Here is an 11,354-nt window from a genome sequence, read left to right as displayed (position 1 = left end):
CTAAAAATGACTGTTTCAAACCAGAACTGCCATGTTTTGACAAAGGCCAAGCTCAGTTGTTTCAAAGGGATGCATTAACGACCAGATAATTTTTTAAACCCAATCACTCTTTATAGGAGAGTCTCTGTCCCTGCTCTCAGCAGCTGCTCAACTTTTTGGTATCTTGAACCTACACCTCTTTGGAGGAGAGCCAAAGGCATTGGGAGCATTGGATTGCAGCCCTGGACTTTGCCCAGGCTGGAGGTGCAGCAGTGCCCTGTCCCTGCGGTGCAGGGCAGGGAAGGGAGGGTGCTGCAGCTGGGATTTACCTGCCCATGCTGTCTCATCCCTGCGTGGGCACATGCACCATCTCACCACACACACCTGCAGAGCTAAACAGGCCTGGAGGGACCAATACTCAGGTGAGCTGTGTGATGTGATGTGCTGTGCCAGCCAGCCAGCCAGTGGCACAATTTTGGCCCTAAGAAGGGTCATGAGGCTGGAGCACTTACTCCTGGAGAGATGACCCACCTGAAGGCACATCGCTCCTGTTCTACCTGTGTTCATTTCTTCCGGCCAAATATAATCACCAGTCTTTGGTTTTAGTACTTTTCAACTATATATGAGATGTGGTCCATGGCTGAGGCTTTAGTTGCTTCCTGTGGGAATGCAGGACAACTTTTTTTCTGTGCTTGCACCTTAAAAGCAAAGAGAGTCTCCTTGTAAGTGTTCTGAAAGATAAGCCAGAGTCCTCTGGCTATGGCCTCTATTAAAGACATGATGTGATAAGTCTGCCCTGGCCTATCAGACTGGCATGGCAGGGTGGCTCTCTCAAAAGCACTTGATTTACTACCCATAATATTTTGATTAAAACATTGGTCTTATCTAGCACAGCCACATAAGGCAGAGACAAACCCGGTTCACCGACAACTTAAAATGTTGCTGTTTCCTTGGCTACCCTCAGGGATTAGTCCTTGGTCCAGGGCATTTCAATATAATTATCAATGATTTAAGGCAGGGTCTTTTCTGATGATAAACCGCAGGTGGTGCAGGAAGTGAGGGATGGCGGGTACCAGGGGTAGCAGGTCACCATTGCAGGGTGATCTGAATTCCCTGGCTAAGCACAGCTCAGGAAAATGCATGTGAGTAACAGCCTGATGCAAACTATTGCATCTGACTTGAGAAAAGGCTGCAGACCAGACCCATAGGAAACCAGAGGCTGGGGGGAGGACATCAGGATTGCTGTGTAATTATCTCAATAGCCACTTTCTAGGGCAAGAATGAATAGGCCAGCGCCTTCCTTGGTGTTCCGGTTTGGACAAATTTGGAAATATATCCTCTGAGAGAAGGCAGGTTACAATCATCCCTCTCCCACCAGGTTTGGGAAAAAAAGGGAAATTTTTCCTTGGAGGAAAGTGAAAGAGATAAAAGCTATTTATTTAACAAACACACAGGAAAAGGATAATAATGCTAAATAAGAAAACTTCTTGCTGTAGAGACAAAACCTGGGAAAATTTCAGAGTCCTTCTGTAGTAGCCTCTCTCCTCCTCCTCAGAGCTGGGACAGGGTGGGCCCTCCTCCAGGGCCTCCACCTTGGTGGAAAAAGTCCCGATGTGTTCTGATGTTGAAACAGTCCAGCAGAGAAGAAGGGAAAAAAACAAAGTCCCAGGAAAACAAAAGTTCAACTCTCCGTCTCCCTCCGGAGAAAAAAGGCCGAAAGCTGGCTGGAAAGCAAGCAGTGCTTCCCTCTGCTCTCCCTGCCGCAGAACGCAGAGTGTGTCCTTGAAGCAAAACTGTAAACTGCTTTGAAAGTTTTGCTGGTTTTTTTTCTCTCCCCCCTCTCAGGTTCAGTTTAAAGGCACAGAAAGGCACAAAATTAATTTCTGGGCATAGAACAGCAATAGGCGATACACATCATAAAGTCACCCCAAGAGACTTGGAGACAAAAATCTCTGATGAGCATAGGAGCAAGACCCTGTGTTGCGCACAACGTAAGTGAAACTGTCCCGCTGAGGGCAAGATGACCAAGCACGCCAGAGGATGGAAAAACTAAAACTATGCAGTAGCTGGAAAGTAAACTTTGTGCCACGAGGCTGGAAAAGTCCATCCTGCTTGGCATAGCACAGGGAGAGCAAAGAGGGGACTTGGTTGATGTCAAGGGGACATGTGCTTTGCAGGATGGCTCGAGGAGCTGCACCAGATCTGGTGGTTGGAAATTGAAGGCTGAGGAACAGGGCCCTGAAAGAAAATGCACGTTGGTAGAGAGGATAACTTCCCACAAGGAATGGCCAAGAAAGGGTAGAAACCTTAGGGAAACCTTGCAGGCATCAATATCCACCAGCAGCTGGACTACTCTCACCTCACTCAAGACATGCACGCAAAGAGGTCTCAATGGTTCCTGTGACCCTGCCTGGTGTCAAAGGAGAAAGAGAGGTGCCATTTATTTCCCCTATCACAGCCACCTACCTCCAGAGGAGAGGGATTCCACACAGAACTGGACTTTCTTCTAAAAGGCCCAATTTCACCTGGTTTTGGAGAGCAGAACAATGCTCAGGCAGTAAACCTGGATAGCAACTCCCCGCTCCTCCTCCAGTGATTGCTACCCAGTCCTATGCTTCATCTTCCCATCAGGTTGTCCCCAAGGACCACACAAGAATACCTCCCCCAACACACGTTTTCTGAACACATATGTTTTCGGCCCGTTTTCTGAAGTTATTCTGGATTTTTTCCTGAAGCATCAAAACAAGCTGCCAGTGGGGCTGGACCAGGCAGCATCAAGAATCACATGAGGGTTTCCCTGGATCACTGTGGAATGCGCTGCAGCAGCTTTTCTTCTCCCTCTGCATGAATGCGGATCAGATACACAAGTTTCTGCAGGACATATCACTAAATCTAATGACATCTTGATTTGTTAAGCATTTTTTGGCGTGCACAGTGTAGTTTCTCAGTTTGCTTACCTTTCTACTGGATTGGGAAAGCCTTGGGGGCACTTGCCATCCCATACCCCATGTACGGGTGGGGAATGCACCTTTGGAGTGGGGAGTGGGGGGACGTTTTGGTCAACTCCTTTGCCAGGTCCATCTCCCATGTAAGGGCCAAATAGCTGGGGTGAAGAAATTAAATGTTTTCAGAGAAAAAAAAGAGAGCACTATTTAAACACAAAATATTCTTTTATTTGTCACTGAAGGCTACACATGGTCATTTCTGTCTGTTCGCTTTTTTTTTTCTAGAAGGTATCTACATCTGCACTTATTTACAGCCTGGTTGTATTTACACAGTCAAGAATACAGTATTAGAAACACAAAGTATCGAGAAAAAAAATTTCTCAAAAAATTAGTTCCAGACTTCAGGAAAATTATTACACAGGGTAATGACAAGAGTCTTCAGTGCTGGGCTTACAGATGCAGCTTTGATACAAAGTCCTCTTCTTGGCTGGAGCTGCATTAGAAGTCCTCTCACAAAATAAACATTTTTCTTTTTAATAGAAAAGTGTGATTCTTTGATTGGTTATTTCAATAACATCTGCGAACTGCCCAAACACTTTAATTTTCTTTTTTGAAAGTTTTATTGTTTTCTTGAACAGTTTCCATCTCTAAGGAAAAAAAATTATATATATGTATGTATATATACTTTTAGTTAATTTTCATTTGTGGTTTTCTATGCTCCCCAGAAAGCACTGACCTCTGGAATGGGAGTTAACAGCTGAGCTATGTAACACTTGGTCAGGAACACAAAGTTTAATGGTAATTAAAGGAGAGCAGGAAAGAAACACAAAAGGTTTCCCTTGAGTGGGCTGGGTTGTTTTTGGTTGGGGTGGCACAGGATGGAAAACTGCAACAGGAAATGGCCCCCAGGACATGCAACAGCCCTTCATCCAGGAGTGAGAAGGGGGTACTGGACAGGGCCCTATGCATCCCTGTGGTGTCTGTTTGAAGCTTGCTCTGCAGTCGCAAGTAATTTTATTTAAATATATTCAAGAGATGAAAAAAACCCAACCCCAAAACAAACAAAAAACCAAAAAGAAGCAAACACAAGAAAGCTGTGGGGTTTTTTTTATTTTTACAAAACTCATGAACATTCTTTGGTGTAACGGGGGACTATTTAGTGATCATAATAAAATGAGTGATTATAACAAAAAGAGGTACTGAAAAGCTAGCTTGTCCTGTGGAGGACTGTAGCAACAGGAGCAAAAATGCCCCAGGCCATGCTCACCGTGGGATGGAGGATGCTGCTGGCCACATGGCAGCCAGATTTTATTCCATCAAACGCATCCCTGGCATGGAGGCACAGTGTCCATATTCACCAAGTTGGCAGTGCCACCAGGGCGAGGAGATAAAGTGAGTAAGATTTAACAGGCAAAGCGATCTCCCTAGCTCCATTATTAATGTTATAGGCAGTCATTTCTCCTCCCCTTTTAAAAAGCAGCCACAGATCCGTGATCCCTGGCCCTGGTTTCAATTACGCAGAGATTGAATCACAACAGACTGCTGTGCCGTAAATATGAGGGGGGCCCTCTCTGTAAATCGTAAAGTTGAATGCTAAAATTTCATGTTAAGAACCTTGTCTTTGCATAATGGATTGCGCTGCCATCCATCACGGTGACACTTACAAGTCACAGCTGAAAAAGTACTTTATTAGATTTTTTTTTTTTGAACAATTTTGATTTATTCTGGTTACACTGTCTGTGTAATAGACTGAGCAGAATCTCATGCCGGTCCCTACGCTCAATAAAGCAACTACAGATATATTACAGAAATCCCTCACTGTTCCTAAGTTACGGGCAAATGGTGTCTCAGGGACTGCTCCCAGTCATCTGTGTCTTCTAAACCTGAATCAAGCACCGGGCTCTTAATGACCTTCATCTCATCGGCCCTCGCCTGGTGCTGTTTAGCGTTGTTGGCCCATTTTCACTGTGGCTCTGATCAATAGCTGTGATGACAAAGATATGATGAGCTCCATGATTCCCTCCGGTCACCGCTGCTTAATGATTTTTCCAAGTGCCAATCTTCAGATGAAAGGGAAAAAAAATAAAGATCTCAGAGGAAACAAATGTGGCATTTCTCGTGATGCCTAATTAGTCTTGCTCCTCTCCCCTTGGGCTGAGCACACAGGATGTTTTTCAGCTGCAGAGTCCTCATGGCACTGCTCATGTTGGATGCCACACCATGTAGGTCCCATCACTGTTGTCCCTTAAAATGGAGCATGTTTCAGTACCAGCTCCAGCTACTGAAGACTTGAGCTGTTGCTCCTTACTGCTCTGAGAGACGCAGCTCCTGCTCCAGAGCACTGGATTTTCTCCTCTGAGCTGTAAGATTTGCTCAGGATCCTTCTCACCACCCTTTGGACTGGAGACAAGACCGGAGTTGAAAGTACGTGAAGTTACACCTATTTTGATGGGGAACTCCTTTCGGTGAGGGCTGAGCCCTCTTTTTGCAAGTCAAGAAAAAAAAGACTGCTCAAAATCATACCTTAAAGCACTTGAGACTTAAAGCACAGTGACATTTTCCCCAGGAGATGGTCTGCCATGCCTTTGAATGGGCCTTTGAAATGGCATCTGGAGCAATAGTTGACACGCTGGAGGGAAGGGATGCCATCCAGAGGGACCTTGACAAGCCTGAGTGGTGGGCCTGTGTGAACCTCATGAAGTTCAGCTGGGGCAATCCCAAGCACAAATATAGGCTGGGCGGAGAATGGATGGAGTGCAGCCCTAGGCAGAAAAACTTGGGGGTGTTATTGGGTGAGAAGAACAACATGACCCATTCACAGCTCAGAAAGCCAACCAGTCCTGGCTGTATCACTAGCAGCGTGGGCAGCAGGGCGAGGGAGGGGATTCTGCCCCTCTGCTCTGCCCTAACCAGATCCCACCTGGAGTGTTGTGTCCAGCTCTGGGGCCCACAACACAAGAAAGATGTTGATCTGTTGGAGCAAGTCCAGAGGAGGCCACTAAGATGCTCGGAGGGCTGGAGCACCTCTGCTACGGAGACAGGCTGAGAGAGCGGGGAGTGCTTAGCCTAGAGAAGACTCTGGGAAGGCCTTAGAGACCCTTCCAGTGCCTAATGGGCTCCAAGAGAACTGGAGAGGGACTTTGGACAAGGGCATGGAGTGACAGGACAAGGGGGAATGGCTTCACATAGAGAGAGCAGGTTAGGTATTAGAAAGAAATTCTTTCCTGTGACTATGGTGAGGCACCGGCACAGGTTGCCAAGAGAAGTTGTGGCTGCCCCATCCCTGGAAGTGTTCAAGGCCAGGTTGAATGGGGCTTTGAGCAACCTGGTCTAGTGGAAGGTGTCCCTGCCCATGGTAGGGGGTTGGAGAGAGATGATCTTTAAGGTCCCTTCCAACCCAAACCATTCTCTGATCCTGTGATAGGGAGTTAGTGCTGTGGGATTTGCACCCAGGACCTTCCAGTCCTATGGAAGCAATGAATTACTACACTCCTGCACACAAAGGGTCAGGCAGCCAGAAAGGCCCCATAGGGTGGCAGAAGGGACAACAAAAAGAATGGGAAGGGGCAATGGGGCCATCAATAGAGTGGAAATGCTTGTGGATAGCAAAGTGCAGACCCTTGATGAGGGCACAACTCTTTGTGTTCACAGCCCATTCCAGAGAAATGCACTTGACATCCTGTAGGAAAAAGCATTTTTCACTAATGAAGGGGTAAATTTAGGGCTTCAGGACTGAAAATGTTCTTGTTTTGCCATCTAGGTGAAGTGGAAAGCTTTCACAGAGGCTGAGGATTCGGGAATGTAGTAGCTATCTTTGGCCAGGTTTGTCCCCAACATTAGACAGACATCCCTTTTAAGTTTTTGTTTTGATAGAAAGGAGCAACATATACATATATATACTTTTACATATATATTTTTTTCCCTTTTTGACACAATGTCCATAGTTCCCACACCGGGTGCAGGCCCAGGAGAAGACCGTCATGGACCTGGCAGGCAGAGAGGTGCAGTCACATCCCGGTGCTGCTTGAGGATGCAGAGAAATGCAACCTGAGGGTCTTGCCTTGGCCATGGAACAGAGCAGGATGGCTCCTGGCTCTGGGCATGCTGGACGTGCACGGCAGGACGGGGAGACTCTTGAAAAATGGGTGAACTCTTCAAAGTCATTAGCTCATGTAATAACCTGAAGAGTCTGCGTAAGGCTGTAGAGGTGCCATCTCAGGCTGGCAGGGTTCCAATAGGAATATTTTACACTCGAATCCCTTTTCTTGGCTCCGTGGAAACATGACCCATTTACTCTTGCACTGCTCCTCTTAGCATTGTAACACATGGATGGGGATGGATACAGAAGCACCACTTCTCTTTGGAGCTGCTGGGAGTGGGGCAGTGTAAAGGGGAGGCACATCGAGCTCTCTCTGCCCTGCTGGTCTTTACCAGGGGTTCATACCTTTTGACCCAGCTTCCTGCAGGTCTGTTTTTGCTCCATTCACGCTGTTTTAGACACTCTCAGCCATCCTAAGTTTGAGGTTCTAAGTGGGATTTGTCCCTAGTGTGACTTGGAGAGGGGGAAGCAGGGAGCTGGACAGCACTGGGAAGAAGGTGCTGCTTCCTTCGAGTAGGTGTCTACTGCTGGTTTGGCTAACAGTGCCCCTAACCCCCACGAGTGCATCCTCAGGGCAACCCAGGCTTACCAAGTGCTTCATACCAGCCATACAGGTGGCAATGCCATGGCCTTTTAACCATCCCTGGCAGGCAGCTGCCAAAGCAACTGCGCCCTTGCCAAAGCCTGGAGTGGGTCTGGCCAACATGTCTTCTCCCACCTGGCTCTGCCAGAACTGGATACCCTTTCCAGCTCCCTGTGGTTCACTCCTGCCAAAGTAATAAAGGCTGTGTGCTGCAAGGGGTGGTTCAGAGTACAGAGCCAGGACACAGCACCAGCATCATCACCCTTGCTGCAAGCAGGAGAGACGACCAGAAAATCAAACCCATACCGCTTGGTCATGGCCATGCAGCCAAAGGTATTAGGGATTCAGAACTGAAGGAGGAACAGTCTGTTAGGGGAATATCCATCCCATCACCTTCTTCCTGGCAAGCATCCAGGAACAGACAGGCAAGGCAGACGGAGCTGGCAGCCGGCATCTATGGAGAAACCGTGAGAGCACCAGGGCTGCCAATGTTTCGCTGCTCGAGGACTGCACGGCCAACACACGCTCCCGCTGTATCTGGGGGCGAGATCCTGCTGAGGAGTGTCACTCTGTGCTGGAGGATGGCAGTGGTGGCGGCATGAGTGCAGAAGAGCTGCCTCTGAATACACAGGTGCATTGTAGGACTCCGAGTAAGGAAACAGCCTTGGCATGGACTTGCACGTCTCGGGTTATCTCTCTGCAGAACTGGGAAAAGCCAAAGTGGATGGAATAAAAAAAAGAAAAATCAGGACTGAGCTGTTCCCAGAGACACAAGAGAGCTCTTAGAGTCAGGATACGTGCAGGTGTCAGTGTGACAGAGACACCTATCTGGGACCAGGGTTGGCCACCTCCAGCCAGAGCTCCGCTGAGAGGTGGGGTAACACTTCTGCCTGCAGGAACAGTACAGGACTGTTTCAGGCGGGGAAGAGGATGCTGAGCTCATCTCCTTGCTCCCTTGAATTTCAAGGACTCTTGCAAATACCAGAGCACAGAGGTTATGTGAATACAAATTACATTAGTATGCCGAGCAACTTTGTCAGCAGTTTCTCGTTAAAGCACTTGGTCCTCTCTGTAGTGGGCATTTCCATTCAACCTCCCCCTCATCACTGCTAACAGTCAACTGGGCTCTCCGTTAAATTCGAGCTCGTGCAAGAAACAGTGAGAGGGTTGATTTCAATATTCTCCTTCTTGTCCCACCACGCACAAGCTGTTGCTACTTATTAAACATTTTAAAATCCCTGCTGCCAAAGTCCCCAGGAGACATTTATCTGCCATAGTCATAAACGACTTGCCAGCATGCTACTCCAAACTGCATTTCCCAGCCAATAAATACAAGCTCCAGAATCAGGAAAAGCAGGGTTTGGCTCTAATTTTCAGTGGTATGTCACTGGGATACTATAACTACTTTTAAATTCAAATCAGCTTCCTAAAAATTAACTGGTTTTATCAGATACAGCACAGTGGACTGTTAAACACGTAGCCTCATGTACTGAAACACTATACATTTAATGAAGTTATGCCATTAGCAAATGTACAACATGGGTGCATTAAATCCACCTATAGAACAGCTCTATGTATGAGAGAGAATTTATTTTAGCTTTTCTCAATAGAGCAGGAGTCCCTTTTCTTGGCTTTTGCTAGGTTATTTAACTAAAACCAGGATTTGCGCACACACAAAAAACCCCAAGAAGTATCTACTCTCATAATGAAAAAAGACTGTTTTTTTTTCTTTTTTTATTCCAGTTCAGGAACGAAGAGAATCATCTTGCAAGGTAATATAATCAGCTCCTTTGCCTCTATAATCTACTTCTGCTCAGCAGGAGCTCCCAAAGAAACACTTTATGTCCCAAGTGAAATGTGAAAACTACTGGTAAGGTCTCTTTTGAGGCACGTGATTTGCACGATCACTTTCAGAGTATCAGAATCAGCGTTGTCTTCCATCTCCTTTCTTTCTGGGAAGAGGTCTCTGGCACGCCATGGGCTCCCCCTGTTCCAGGTGGAAGGCTATGCCCCTGCCCCAAGTCAGAAAGGGTTAGGATGACACAAGTTAGCACAGACACCCATTTCGCACTTACACCTAAGGACATACGTTGATGACTCCCCACTTCAAATTCCTCACAAAGAGGGGGGAAAAGAACAAAAAAACAAAACAAAACCAAACCCAGAAAAAAGGACAGGAGACAATAAATTTCACTGTGATCACACTACGGCAAAACATACCTTCTGTTCATTGCAAAAAACACGTGAAGGCCAAATTAAAGAGGGAAAAAGTATGTTGCATGAGTTACAGTGCAACTGTATTATTCCTTTTCTTGCTATTTTCCTCCCCCCCCACCTTGTTCAGTTTAGAAAAAGGATTGAGTACAACACAGTCAGGTAAGTGGCCACAAAAGAGTAGCTGTCTTTGGCAAGAAGTCACCGCATTGACCCTCTCTGTCACCTTCTGCCCATTTCGCTCTGTCTCATGAAGTGGATGTTGTTGGCGCTGTCTGAGAGTTCAGGGTACTGCTCCACTGAGATCACAAAATAGCCATCGTAGCCCTGTACCCGGCCTGTGTTTAGCACTTGTTGCTTCTCCCCTTCTGTCCACGAGCGAATACCCTCCTCCCCATCCCGCAGTCTCTGCTGTTCCCGGGACCAAGCTTGGGTGACAGCGCGCTGCCGGGCCAGCTCCAGAACGCGTGCCTTCTCCTCATCCAAGGTGGTCCCATAGCGCGTGTTTAGACACAATGCACCGTACTGGAGCTGGATGTCCGTGTAGCGTCTAGTCCTCCCACTCAGCACTGTGTTGATCTGGGACACTGTCACATTCACGCCGTTCTCCAGGGTCCTCCGCCCGCCGCTGAGGCCTAGGATGGACAGGTCGCCCTCCGACGGCCCCTGCTTAATGAAATAGTGTGTGTCCACCCCGTCAATGGTGAAGTGCAAGTTCTCCAGGTAGTGGGCATTGTTCAGGATGGCCGCGATCCTCCGGCCATCCTCGTTAGCCACGCTGATGATGTCAGTGGCCACGCGCCCGTCCTTCATGGCGAACTTTACGCCCTTGCCAAAGATGGAGCCTCCAGAAGCAAAGTTCTTGTTCTTCTTGACGTGCTGGCACCCAGCGATGCTGGAGCTGTAGATTTGCTCAAAGCGCTCCAGGGTGACAAAGGCCTTCAGCTGCTTCTGCACTTCACATTGGACCCCCAAAATGGACTGAGCAGGGAGAGAACGAAGAGAAAGACATATTAGAAAGAGAAACCTGATGACCCAAAGCTATTTTTAGGATGGCGGAGAGCAAGAAAATATACTGGAAACATGTAGTGAGGAGCGCCATTATTTTTTTTCCCTTTATCACATCTTTTCAGAATTTTAATTATTTTTCATGAAAGAGATGTGTTGTACCCCTAATGCTGATTGTTTCTGTAAACTGAACTGTATTTAATCTCATAGACTGAATGATGTAGAGGAAGAAAATGATTTTTTGCCTCAATGGTGTGAGAGTTGAATTTGGACACATATTTTTAGGTTGTATTTCAGTGTTCTGCATGTAAGAAACAATTCATCTTGGGGCCATGGTGCTTTACCAAATGTTTCAGATTTTCTGTGAAGTGTGGAAATATTTGTAAAAGTTTCTTCTATTTTAACTCCACTTTATAACTCCTTGTGCTGCCTTCAAAGGCCCTGCATGACCTGCATGACCCTCAAAGTGGCCATAACCCCTCTGTATTCCATTTCAGCCTGGCCAAAGCAGGTTGTTCAAAACTCA

The 11,354-nt window shown here is 47.0% G+C and overlaps 1 protein-coding gene across 12 annotated transcripts in view; it reads right to left on the bottom strand.

Annotated features, from left to right (window-relative positions):
* Positions 1-3,130: 3,130 nt before the first annotated feature.
* Positions 3,131-11,354, bottom strand: part of TENM4 (teneurin transmembrane protein 4) — a 928,417-nt gene continuing 920,193 nt past the window's right edge. For all 12 annotated transcript variants that reach the window (XM_042024146.1, XM_042024143.1, XM_042024148.1 and 9 more), the window contains one exon: positions 3,131-10,801. In XM_042024146.1, coding sequence (XP_041880080.1) covers positions 10,043-10,801 — 759 coding nt within the window. In that variant the 3' untranslated portion in view covers positions 3,131-10,042. The remainder of the gene's footprint in view (positions 10,802-11,354) is intronic.

The sequence above is a fragment of the Corvus kubaryi genome, unplaced genomic scaffold (assembly GCF_017639235.1).
Source record: "Corvus kubaryi isolate FWS band 111438036 unplaced genomic scaffold, C.kubaryi_AGA036_p1.0 37260, whole genome shotgun sequence".
In the NCBI taxonomy this organism is placed as follows: Eukaryota; Metazoa; Chordata; class Aves; order Passeriformes; family Corvidae; genus Corvus; species Corvus kubaryi.
The sequence above is the reverse complement of the archived record's forward strand: the minus strand, read 5'-3'. Positions and strand labels throughout refer to the sequence as shown.